The 13,225-nt window shown below is 37.5% G+C and overlaps 1 protein-coding gene across 1 annotated transcript in view; it reads left to right on the top strand.

The window, feature by feature from the left end:
- The window catches only part of LOC150102406 (uncharacterized), a 357,402-nt gene that overhangs the window by 255,130 nt on the left and 89,047 nt on the right, over positions 1 to 13,225 (top strand). Inside the window, exon 15 of the mRNA XM_090399570.1 lies at positions 6,586 to 6,645. Coding sequence (XP_090255696.1) covers positions 6,586 to 6,645 — 60 coding nt within the window. The remainder of the gene's footprint in view (positions 1 to 6,585; positions 6,646 to 13,225) is intronic.

The raw sequence follows: 13,225 nt of genomic DNA on the forward strand, positions 1-13,225 counted from the left end.
AACACCCTAACAAGCAGGAATAGAGACGTTATTATTATTATTTTTTTTTATGTTGGACCCATGTACAGGAGGTTGGCTGGTCAACCTGTAGTACATTAGTACCGTATATGGGTGGTGGGTTGTGAAAGGAGAAACTTGTTTACATTAGATTTGAATGCCTGTATGTTGTATTTCTTGGGAAATACGTCTGGGGGAAGACTGTTCCACGATACTGCAGTAGCAGGGATGAATGAGAGGGAAAAGAAATTTGTTCTGTGGGTTTCGAGGTGTACTGTGAAAGGATGTGGGGCAGCAGCTGTACATGTTCCAATGGGCTTAGTACAGGGTGGGGGAATTATTGATGCTGTTTCAGATGAACGTTTCCCATGAAAATATTTATAGAATATACAAATTGCAGAGACCAGGCATTTATGTGAAAGCAGGAGGAGTGAGTTTGGTGAGGGATGGGTCATTTATTAGTCTAATTGCTCTCCTCTGTATCGAGTCGAGCATTTTGAGAGAGCTTTTTGGAGCCCCACTCCAGATGTGAGAGCAGTATTCGAGAGTTGGGCAGATTTGTGACTTGTATAGTGTTAACAGCTGTTTAGAGGTGAAGTAGCATCTTGAGCAAAAGAGGAAGCCTAGTTTTTTGGAAGCTGAGGATGCAATGGTTGTGATGAGTTTATGCCAGGAGAAGCTTGATGTCAAGGTAATTCCGAGAAGAGAAATTTCATCTTGTCTGAGAATTTGAGTGTTATCGAAAACAGTGCTAGGGAAAATGGTTCTTTTTTTTGTGAGAAATAAGACAGAACTTGGTTTTACTAGCATTGAAGTTGACGAGGTTATCTGAGCCCCATTGGCAGATGGCTTGGAGGTCAGAATTAAGGGTAGTGGTGGTTGATGTTCTGTGGATTGAGGTGAGTTGTGTAGAGTAGGGTTTGTCAAATGAAAGGGAGGAATGTAATGTGCTCTTATCTACAAAACTGTGTATTGGATTTGAGGTCAACTGAAGTAGGTCATTGATATATAGAAGGAAGAGGATCGGTGAGAGAGCTGAGCCCTGTGGGACCCCAGAATTTGTTGGATGGTGAGAGGATAGGGAGCCGTCTACCATCACACATAGTGTGCATCCAGACAGGAAGCTGGCAATCCATCCAGAAGTCCTGAGGTTTTCTAAATGATGGGAGTTTGCTTAGTAAGCCTTTGTGCCAGACTTTGTCAAAGGCTTTAGAGATATCAAGTGCAACTACTTGGGATTCACCGAATTTCTCCATGGCATTTGTCCAGTGATGGATGATGTATGAGAGTAGATCTCCTATTGAACAGCTTTGACGGAATCCGTACTGGTGGTCGCTTAATAGCAAGATACCTTCAAGGTAGATTAGGAGTTGAGAGTTGATGGTTTTCTTCATTACTTTAGATAGGACTGAAGGGAGTGAGATAGGGCAGTAGTTAGATGGTAGTGATTTGTCACCCTTTTTAGGAATGGGTTGAATATAGGCCAGTTTCCAGGTTTTGAGATATATATATATATATATATATATATATATATACCGGTGGAGTAAGAGAGTGTGTACAGGTGACATAGGATAGGAGTCAGTTCCGATGCACAGACCTTCAGGATAATTGGGGGAAAGCCATCAGGGCCAGGAGACTTTTTTTGTGTCTAATTTAGACAACAGGTTTGTGATATCTTTTTGGCAAAAGGATACAGGGGGCATTGTATGTTGGGCAGTTGGAATTACTGGGGGGACTTTTGCCATTGTCTGTTATATGTGCATTGGAGGCAAAGTGTGATGCCTATTGTTCCCTGTATAAGGTTTAATAAGTCCCATCTGGATTACTGTGGGGATGAAGTGGTGGAGAGGATCTAGAGACAAGTGACAAAGATTGTGGCAGATTTATGGAATGCTTCCTATGAAAATAGATTGACAGTCATTGAGTTTCAAAAACTAGCAAATAGGCAAAAAAGGTGAGGCATGATAAAAGCATATAAGTTATTAAAAGGGTTTTATGATTCACACTGAAATCTTTTTTTTTTCAAGTAAATGGTAAGAAGGAAGGAGGAGAAGAAGGTATCACCCGTTGAAATTTTGTAAGAATGTGGTTAACAAGGGTGTTAGGACTAGATATTTTGCTTGGAGGGTAGTGAAAGGTTGGAATGAGTCACCAGAGGTTGCTGTGAGTGCTTCATCAGTGAATTAGTTTAAGGAGAGATATGATCAGTATTGTGTGAATAATATTAGACTGGTGTGTGAATAATGAAGAGTCAGAAGACTCATCATGGGAGATCCATTATGTAATGGATTTTCCATGGATTTAACCTGTATAGTAATACTAACAATAATAGCACATAACCATGGCATCTCTATATCATCCTCTGTCAACCAAGTCACACTAATGCCTATAACCTTCAGTCAGGTTGAACAAATTGAACCAATGCCAAAAACTCTGCCCCCCCCCTATTCCAGACAGTTCTGGCATTAGTATACATGAACTGCAATATCTTCCCTTCCCAAGCTTCCTCTCACATTTTGTATATCTCGCTTAATTTCAATATCTGCACTTCAAAATGCTCAGTTCATAATACTTTCTCCAAACACCTAACTCCAAATCTATTCCCATGTAAAAGTCCCTTAGTGTATTGAACTTGCTTTACACTCCACAAACTGCACGCTGTTCTTCCTCCTGTGTAACTTATGCACTGACTAATTTGTTATCATGGCCCTTCTTCTCAACATACCATAACTCTTTTGTATCTTTTTGGACACCACATTTGTCACTTTCGAGATTTATTATTTTACATGGGCAACTCCATAGAATTCATAGACTCATCAAAGATGAGTCTTTGATTAGTCTATGAACATAATGTCAAGCACTATCCAATATTCACCCAATATCTATTATCATACTTTGCTTTGAACTCATTCACAGTCATGGCACCCACCCACAACAGACTCTGACATCTCATTCGGAACTCTCAGTGCAAATAATCTCTAGTCCTCACACCGTTGCTGTTCTAAAATTTCATCTCTATTGATCCTTTAAAAACCTTTCAGTATGTCTTAATCATATCGCCCCTTTTCGACCAATCATCCAAAAACCTAGAAATATTAAACCTGTCCTCATAAGGTGTACTCCATAGACCTTGACACCATCTTGGTCATTTGCCTCCTTATCTCCAAGAAACCCAGGTGATTAGATCTGCACACAATAGTTAAGATGGGATCTTATTAGTGCCTTATAAAGAGGTATAATAACCCTTATTTCTGCATCTCAGAGTGTTCTTCAGTAACCAAGTAATCTGATAAACTTGAGGAGTTCCTTCAAACCTTCTTTAGTAGATGCTGTGGTCATCAGTAAATACCATAAAATTAATAGTGGTTGTGTAAAGAGAGTAGCCACAGTGACTTTGAAAAGAGTGAAGAAACTCATTGACACAATTCAAGAAAATGGCGGGGGCAGGGATCTCCTTGGCTTAAGTGCTGTAATTTCTCACCTACATAATCTGATGTGTTGGTGAAAAAAGCTTCTGGACACACTGCAGTAGACAGAGTTTGAAGTATAGCTTGAAGTGACACACTCTCAAAGGCCTTTTTGGAGGTCCAGGGATGCTATAAAGAGAAACCAAAGTTTGCATCGGGATTCAGAGAGAAGAGAGGAAAGAATGAAGATATTCTCAGCACAGCCATCTGAAGAGATGTAAGCTTGCTGCCTAAAATCATGTTGGATGTATGACTGCAGATGTTTAACTAACACTTTATGTTAAGAGAACAGGAGCAACTGTAAGTAGTCAGAGGGTATAGATGCATCTTCCTTCTTTGGAATGAACACTATTCTTGACTGGCAGATATGATGGTAGATATTTGGTAAACAGAAGTACTTGCTGTTACCAGATCCAATACTTTCATATCGCAAGTTTTGCCATCACATGCTACATGAGATAGTTATCCCTGAGTAATTCTGTAAATTCTTTTCTCTCAACTTAAACGCTTTCTCTTTTCTTCAATCTGTATCTCAGTAATAGAAATGATCCATAATGATAATTCTTTTTATATCTGTAAGATTTTTCTGTCTATGCAGTTCAGATTTCTTCAGAAAGATCCTAGTCTGTTGCATCATACAGTTGTGTATTTTGTCTTATTAATTTCTATCTCACATCAAACAGCCTGAGACTATTATTCATGCTACTACTGCCATTTGAAGTTTCTACTCAGCTTATATATTAGAGTCTTTTGCTATCATTAGTAAGTCTCCATGGCCACCCTTCCTATCTTGTCAGTCCTCCCTGTATACACCGAACCTATCACATTTTATTATTGTAATGATATTCTCCTCTGACTGAGGAGGATATCATTATCTTCCAATATATCACCATATATATTGGAACATCATCATGAAAGATATAGATATTCTCCTTTGTCCAACTGCCAGTCTCTTTAATTCGTGTTGCAAGCCTATATCATCTTTATTCATTTATTGCTCTACCCAGTCATCATTGCCATCAGAAAAGAACTGATTATTTCCTATATCGTTAATTTACAAACTGAACAGCAGTAGTTCGAGTACTGGGACACACTACTAGTCCCTCATGCTGTTTGTCTGATCTAGCACTTTCAGGAATTATTTTCCTCTCTTTTTGCTGCTTTACAATCCCTCAGAGCCGAGACTTAAATTAAAAAAGCTGGTCAAAGGCACTGAAAAAGTCCCAAAAACATTTCTTGGAATATGTGAGCTGATATGCCATCTAATCCCATAATTGTGTTCAGATCATTGTTATATAATGTGTTATACATCTCCAGTTCATTTACCTCTATATCCACATCAGCCCCTACTGCTCTCCCTACCTGAATGATATATCCTTGCAAAGCGATCACTCAGTAATTTCATCTACTTCAGTTACCTTCCTACCATTGGAATTTGTCAGAATTGTTCTATGGTAATCACTCTTCTTTTTACTTACCGCATACTAAAGGAACCTTTTGGGGAATTATCTTTGGCTTGCACAACTGATTTCCTCTTGTACTATTGTGCCTTCCTTACTATTGGTACTGTGCTTTGTACTTCCTGTGTGCTTGCTGATCACCTTTCTCTTTAAATTCCCTCTGCAGTATTTCTGCAGCTTCTGGTTAATAATGCCACTTATCCATTTAACTACTTAATTTATCCTCCTTACTCTAAGTATGCAGTCTTTTATTACTTCATTCAAACGCCTCTTTACCATTTCCCATGCACTATTAACATCCAACCCTTACAGTTTTTTATGACATGGCACTGCTCCAAACAGTCTCCTGAGTTTGCATACCAATTCTAATTCCACACGTACTCCTTCATAACTGAATTTCACACATTTAGTCGCCTCCCAGGTCAAGACTACACGAACACTCACCATTCAGGCAGTATGGTCATCTTGGTTACAGAAAATCTCCTGATGTAATTATTGGATCTAGCACTTTCATCAAATTCTTGCCTTAAGGTACTTATTACTTAGTAACTGCATAAATTTCATTTCCTTCTGCATATGTATCCTTTCCTCTCTCTCCAATCTGTGTTCTGTTATTGAAATCCCCCCCCCCATAATAATTACTTGCCCTTGACTCATTGAACTTATTTGCTAATGCTTTCCATCCACATCATTGTTTGCTTATCCTGGTCAATACCAGTTAGTATCTCACCAGACTGAGATAGAGGTCAAGAGGACAAAAATACAAAATAGGAACTCATTATTTTTGGGCTGCATTTCATCAGCAGTGCCCTCTCCCAATCTTTTTCTTTCTGTCCTCTTTGAATATACTTTACCCCTCATTTTATCTCACTAACTATATCATCTGGTTAAAGATACTACTCATCCATTTAACTCCCACTTAATTTATCCTCCTTACTCAAGTGTATGCAGTCTTCTACTTATCAGTGAGACATGTCAGCTATATCTTACTGATGTCAATAACTTTTAGACAAGAAGAAGGCTATCCCTTCAAGAATTCTTGCTTTTCTTAATATATGGATTGGTTTTCTTTACTTCTGGAATATATAATGGACTTTTATTCTGTTTCTTTAATAGTTCCAACGATGAAACCTTCTAAGGACATTCTTCAAATTATAAATTTAATAGTGTCAAAATTTATACTTTCCTTATTGATATTGAACATATAAAAACTAGCAAAAATGTAGTAAACATCTCTTAATGCAAACATATATCAGCTATTCTGTCATCTATTTGCATTTATGGGATGTAACATCTGGCTGCATTAGATATTTCTTATCTTTTTTATGGTTTGCACAAGAGATTAAAATGTTTAGAAATTTTAATTCTTGACAGTTTTTAACTTGATATTTGAGTATGACAAGATATAGCAAAATATAACTCTGCATCCTAAATTATTTTAATTTTATTAAGAGTTAAAGTAATAACCGAATATGATAAATTGGATGTTTTACATATTCCAGGAGAAATCTGTTTTAAGTTTTATCTTTTGCAGAAACAAAATTATAGCATATAAAAATAAGAATTCCATAATGTAACTATTTGAGTATATAATTTTTCATGCTCATAAATCAGTAAATTTTAAACCGATAATTTATTTTGCATTTCCTTGTTCCTTTCAGGATAACTCTATAACATTATTGCATTATGTAGTGAGTACTTATATTAATATTGATGAAGAGGTAAGAATATAAATTTGATTCATTTTTGTTTAACATAATAAGGAAGTTGTATAAATCTGTAAATCAAAAAATTTGAATTTATATATATATATATATATCATGCAAAAGGCATTCAAATCTGTCGCATACTAATCGCTTGTTGGAGAGTAATTTATTAAGGTGTGACACCTTTTGGCAACTGGCATATGGAAATATGAGTTCTGCATTGCTTCAATCTTGGTATCACCTCTAGGTCTGGCTCCCACTGAAGAGACCTCAATAAAAGTTGAAACTGGTCTGGGTATAGTGACCCCACAATGCAAAGCATTATACATGTCTGCAAGGAGATGTGCTTTACATTATGGGATACTAAGGAAAGTGATGAGAACTCAGTCCACCTTTGCCAGGAGTTGCTCCAGTCCTGAAGATACTTCAGTGAAAACTTTGTTTGCTTACACTTGGATAAAGGATTAAACTGAATATATAATTTACCAATCGCTTGTGTTGAAAAGGGATCAAGAAAAGGGTAATCTGTTGTATTCTTTTTTGAAGAGCTGAAGGTTTTTTTTTGAAGAGCTGAAGGTTGTAATCATTAGGAAATTCTTTTTGGGGAAAAGCAGAAGTGGATGGAATGAAAGACGAAAGTAGCAAATTTGGTGCACTAGCAACTCAACGATAAATGGATGTCGGGCAGCTATTGCTTATGTTTTTGTAGTTTTAATAGAAAATTGGAGAATAATGGATGACAGTTCTGAAATTGTCCATTAAAATATCTGGAGAAAGGACAATGAATGCAGAAACTGATAATTTATGTGTGAGAGGGTTAGCAACTAGCCAAACTGCCCTTTTCTAGAGGACAGCATCAAGAATTTTTATTAAGAGAGGTTTTTGGTGCACTACTCCAAATGTTGAGATATATATCAGTTTTGGGTAGATTTGAGATTTGTACAGGGTCAGAAGCTGACGGATGAAAAGTAGCTCTTGAGCAATGTCATTTTGAGAAGAGAGATAGAGATGATCTTGATTGTTGAGATGAGCATTATCAAAGATAAGTGGAAAAGAACTAAGTTTTTTTGTATGTTTGTTTTTTGCAAGAAAAAAAGACAAAATTGTGTTTTGGAAGCATTGAAGTGACTAGGTTGTCATCAATTCATTGAAAGCAGATATGGAGATCAAAGTTCGGGATGCTGGTTGTAGCTCTTGAAGCTTGAGATGTTTGTATGCCGCAAGATTTTTCATACACATAGGAAGAATGAAGAGTGTTATCATCTAATCTATGGATAGGATTTGAGGTCAATGATAGAATATTATGTATGTGCATGGGGAAAAGGATAGATGAAATATGAGGCCTGAGGAACACCTACATTAGTAGCAAAATCTGAAACGAGAACACTCTCCACCATTAGTAACACACAGAAAATGAAAAATTTTGATACAATTATAAAAGTTGGAATGCAGATTTGCTTTAGTCTTTGGGTTGGATGCTAGCTGAGCATAATATGTGTAGAGATGATAAAGGACAGACATTTATTCATAGCACACTTCTTAAGTATAATTAGGAAATCCCATTAGGACCAGAAGCCATTTTTGGTCCTACTGTCCAGGTGTTTGAGATTCTTCTACTGTTTTCTGGCAGAGGACTACAGGGGGGGGGGGGGGGTACATAGTGCTGTTACAAATATAATTAAAAGTGATTTACCTTGGTTGTATTTGCAGAAGTTAGATGAGAAGAATGGTGCTATGAGTTCAGCTTTATCCTTAAATGATGCTGCTGCAATATTTAGTGCATCTTGATGAGGCAGAGCACAGATGGACAGAAATTGTTCCCAACAGCTTTTGCAAGATACCTGAAGGCACAACTCCCATATGACCTAAAGCATTGTTCATCCCAATCTTGTCTACTTCAGTTTCTCTTCCAGCTCAATCAGTAGAACTGGAAAAAAAGCAGCCAGTTGGAGTTTTGGACATTGCAGTCACTAAGGAAGATGCCTTTGCTGATATAACATTTGAATTGCAGGAAATTGTTTGAAGGATAGAGGGTCAAAGAGTGATTTTCAGAATCGAGAGAGTGGTAGAGACAGCAGATGAGTGATACATGGGCAAGAAATTTTAAACCACAAGGCATATCAGACCATACAAAAAAGCACATGTACCATACTTTTGGTGAAAGGTATCACACAGAATGTAATTTGGACAGCTGAGGTTGACTGTAATTATTGTATCAGTAGGGTTTTGTACAAAAACAGGTGGTCACATTTGGTTATCTGTAGATGGTGATGCACATCATTCAAGTTGGTATTTATGATCCAAATGTTGATGAAATGGTTCTGTTAGTTTTTGTAAAGTTATTTCAAGTTTTTTTTTATTATCTTTTTTAAATTTAGGGTGTGTGTGGGGAAATTTCTTGATGGAGGTTTTTTATTATTATTAACTCCAGTGGCATCTTGTTAAATTGTTTCACAGGTAAAGGAAAGAAGAGTAGGAGAAATGTTCTTGGTGGGGGGGGGGTGTTCTTAAACATGTTACACATACAGAAAGCAGCATCCAGTTTTCATATCATTTCCATGACATGGTTACCAATTGCTGTCAGAAACTCCGTTATTCTATTATTTATCAGAGACCTCTATGGAGTCAAAACTCATTTCTGGAAATCCCTACTTTAAGACACAAAGCTTATCAAATCGTGTCTTAAACTCATTCATTGCATTTTCATTAAGTACATTATTCCACTCACCAGCTACATATTCATAAATACTTAATGAAACCTGATATTAAGGAATTTAATATTAGGTTTACTGAATATTAGCTATAATGCTAAATTAAAGGAGGAACATAATTTCCATAGTTTGGTTAAAAAAAAAAAAAGAGGTGATCTTGATAGAGACATAAGTTAGTGAGAAATGCTTATCACATGCCATAATGATTGTCTACAAGGTTTTCGGGTTCTGGAAAGAGAAGGGACAACATACCAGAATAGGTTTAACCAGTGCTTCTTATTTTTTTTTTATTTGTAAAACAATAGGTTCTGGTACTACTTCTTTGCTAGCAGAAAAAATTGAAAATTTAAAAATTATTTAGTGATACTAAATACATCATAGTGTGATGATGTTTTTGTTATATACTTAATCTGCTAAACAGAAAATTAAGTATACAACACAGTTTATTAAGCATAAATTTATTGCACAGCCATATAAAAATATAAGTAAAATTATTATTATTATTACCCCCCCCCCCCATGGAGTTGACAGACTTTGTGGGAGGTGTTCATTCAATTGACAACATATTTATCATATAGAATATTAAAATTCTTAACACTCCTTGAATTAACAACCATATAAAAAACATAAGTAAAATTATTATTACCCCCCCCCCATGGAGTTGACAGACTCATCGTGGGAGGTGTTCATTCAATTGACAACATATTTATCATATAGAATCTTAAAATTCTTAACACTCCTTGAATTAACAACACATTGTGGTAATGCATTCCATTCACTGATAATTCTCCATGTAAAAAATATACTTCTCACACCCTTCTTCACCACACTTTTTTACATAACTTCCAGGAATGACCGCTGGTTCTTTCCCTCTCACCTTCTACTCTTTTTATAATCCTCTCTGGATTAATCTGATAAAATTCTCTCACTAACTTAAACATCTCTATCATATCACCTCTCTTCCTCCTATCCACCAAACTCTGCAATCCACATTTCTTCAACCTCTCTCCATAGCCAGCATTCCAAACTCCTGATATTGTCTTAGTCACTCATCTCTGGACCGTCTCCAATGTCTCCACATCACATTGAAAACCAGGTGACCAGATCTGAGCACAATAGTCTAAGTGTAGTCTGACCAACAGTGGCACAACCACTTCCTTATCCTTGCATCTTAGAATACTTCGTGTCATAGCAGCACTACGATGTGCAATACTAGCAATATGTCCTCTAAATTTTAGTTTACTGTCATCCATCACTCCCAAATCTCTAATCTCATCCACTTCCTGCAGTACAGCACCATCAATATAGTACACAACCGTATATTTCTGCACTCCAAAATGCACTAACCTTGCACTTATTGATATTAAAACTACAACCCCACTCTTTTGTCCAAGTAAAAAGTCTATTCATATCATCCTGAAGGGATTCAGCATTAGCAGTGCTACTTATAATTCTTCCAACTTTGCATCATCAGCAAATAACTGAAGATCCCCAGTCAATCCACACGATATATCGTTTACAAACAAGTTAAACAGCAGGGGCACAAGAACAGAACCCTGGGGTTCTGTTCTTGTGTCCCTACTGTTTAACTGGTTATTCTGCTTTTTTGAGACACTGCTCCATCATACACAACCTGCTGTTATTGTTCAGAGACCCAATCTCTTATCCATCTAACCAATATATTATCTATTCCCATTCTCTGCAGATTGTACACCAAATTATCACATAGTAATCTATCAAACGCTTTTGCAAAGACTAAGAATATCACTATATATGATTCTCTCTTATCTAACACACTTGTCACCTTATCATAAAATGCAAGTAAATTACTAAAACAGGACCTACCTTTACAAATCATGTTGACCATTATAAAGGATGCTATATGCATCAACCCAATTCTGTATTTTATTCTTTACCAATCTCTCTGACACCTTGACTACAACCGCAGTTATACAGACTGGCCTATAGTTGGAGTTAGAACCATGCTTGTGGAGTGGTACTATTTTGCCTTCTTTCCTCTCCTTAGGAATCCTACTCACTGCAAGACTTTCATTAAATTCTGACCACAACTTAGTGCTCATTTCCTCCCCCATGCAACAATGCTTACACAGTCACTCCCACACAAGAGTAGTTTGGCATTATAAGTGCCAAATGGGACAGTCTCTGAGACTACTATGCTGTATTCCCATGGTTGGACTATTGTTTCCGGTCTTCCAGTCCAAACATATGCACTGAACGTATCACCAAAGTAATCCTCACGGGCATGAAAACATACATTCCTCCACACTACTCAGAACTGTCGTTCCCTAACTAAACCTTGGTTCTCTAAAAAAAAAATGTGCCAAGGCTGTACAAATGAAAAATCAGGCATACCACAACTGTCTCAAATCAGAACCCCATCATCATTCAATGCCTATACTGAAGCCCAAAACAGATGCAAGAAAATTATCAATACTTCAAAAATAAAATTTGAATGGGCAGGAAGCTTGCATCCTGTCCAAACGGCAGGTATGCCTTTTGGTCTCTTGCCAAGGCAATTGGCCATAACTTTTGCCCTACAGTATTCCCACCTCTATCATACCCAGATGGCTCAATTGCAACATCACCCATAGAAAAAGCTAACCTCCTGCCTTCACACTTTGCCTCCAATGCACACATAACTGACAATGGCAAATGCCCCTCCAGTCATTCCAACTGTCCAACATACAATGCCCCTGTATCCTTTTGTCAAAAAGATATCACAAACCTGTTGTCTAAATTAGACACAAAAAAAGTCTCCTGGCCCTGATGACATTCCTCCAATTATCCTGAAGGTCTGTGCCCCAGAACTGACTCCTATCCTATGCCATCTGTACACACTCTCTTACTCCACTGGTTTATATATCCCAAAATCTGGAAACTGGCCTATATTCAACCCATTCCTAAAAAGGGTGACAAATCACTACCATATAACTACCGCCCTATGTCACTCACTTCAGTCCTATCTAAAGTAATGGAGAAAACCATCAACTCTCAACTCCTAATCTACCTTGAAGGTACCTTGCTATTAAGCGACCACCAGTACGGATTCCATCAAAGAGCCGTTCAATAGGAGATCTACTCTCATGCATCATCCATCATTGGACAAATGCCATGGAGAAATTCGGTGAATCCCAAGTAGTTGCACTTGATATCTCTAAAGCCTTTGACCAAGTCTGGCACAAAGGCTTACTAAGCGAACTCCCATCATTTAGACTGCCTCAGGACTTCTGGATGGATTGCCAGCTTCCTGTCTGGATGCACACTATATGTGATGGTAGATGCCTCCCTATCCTCACCACCCAACTAATGCTGGGGGTCCCGCAAGGTTCAGTTCTCTCACCGACCCTCTTCCTTCTATATATCAATGACCTACTTCAGTTAACCTCTAACCCAATACACAGTTGTGTAGATGACAGCACATTACATTCCTCCCTTTCATTTGACAAACCCTACTCTATACAACTCACTTCAACCCACAGAACATCAGCCACCACCACTGCCCTTAATTTTGACCTCCAAGTCTGAGCCCCATTGGGGCTCAGATAACCTTGTCAACTTCAACGCTAGTAAAACCCAGTTCTGTCTTATTTCTCACAAAAAAGAAACATTTTCCCCCAGCATTGTTTTCGATAACACTCAAATTCTCAGACAAGATGAAATTTCTCTTCTCTGACATCAAGCCTCTCCTGACATAAACACATCACAACCATTGCATCCTCAGCTTCCAAAAAACTGGGTTTTCTCTTTCACTCAAGATGCTACTTCACCTCTAAACAGCTGTTAACATTATACAAATCGCAAATCCACCCAGCTATCGAATACTGCTCTCACATCTGGAGTGGGTCTCCTAAAAGCTCATCAAA

Source organism: Typopeltis vanoorti, chromosome 10 (assembly GCF_054136105.1).
Source record: "Typopeltis vanoorti isolate ZY-2024b chromosome 10, IOZ_Tvanoo_1.0, whole genome shotgun sequence".
Classification (NCBI taxonomy): domain Eukaryota; kingdom Metazoa; phylum Arthropoda; class Arachnida; order Uropygi; family Thelyphonidae; genus Typopeltis; species Typopeltis vanoorti.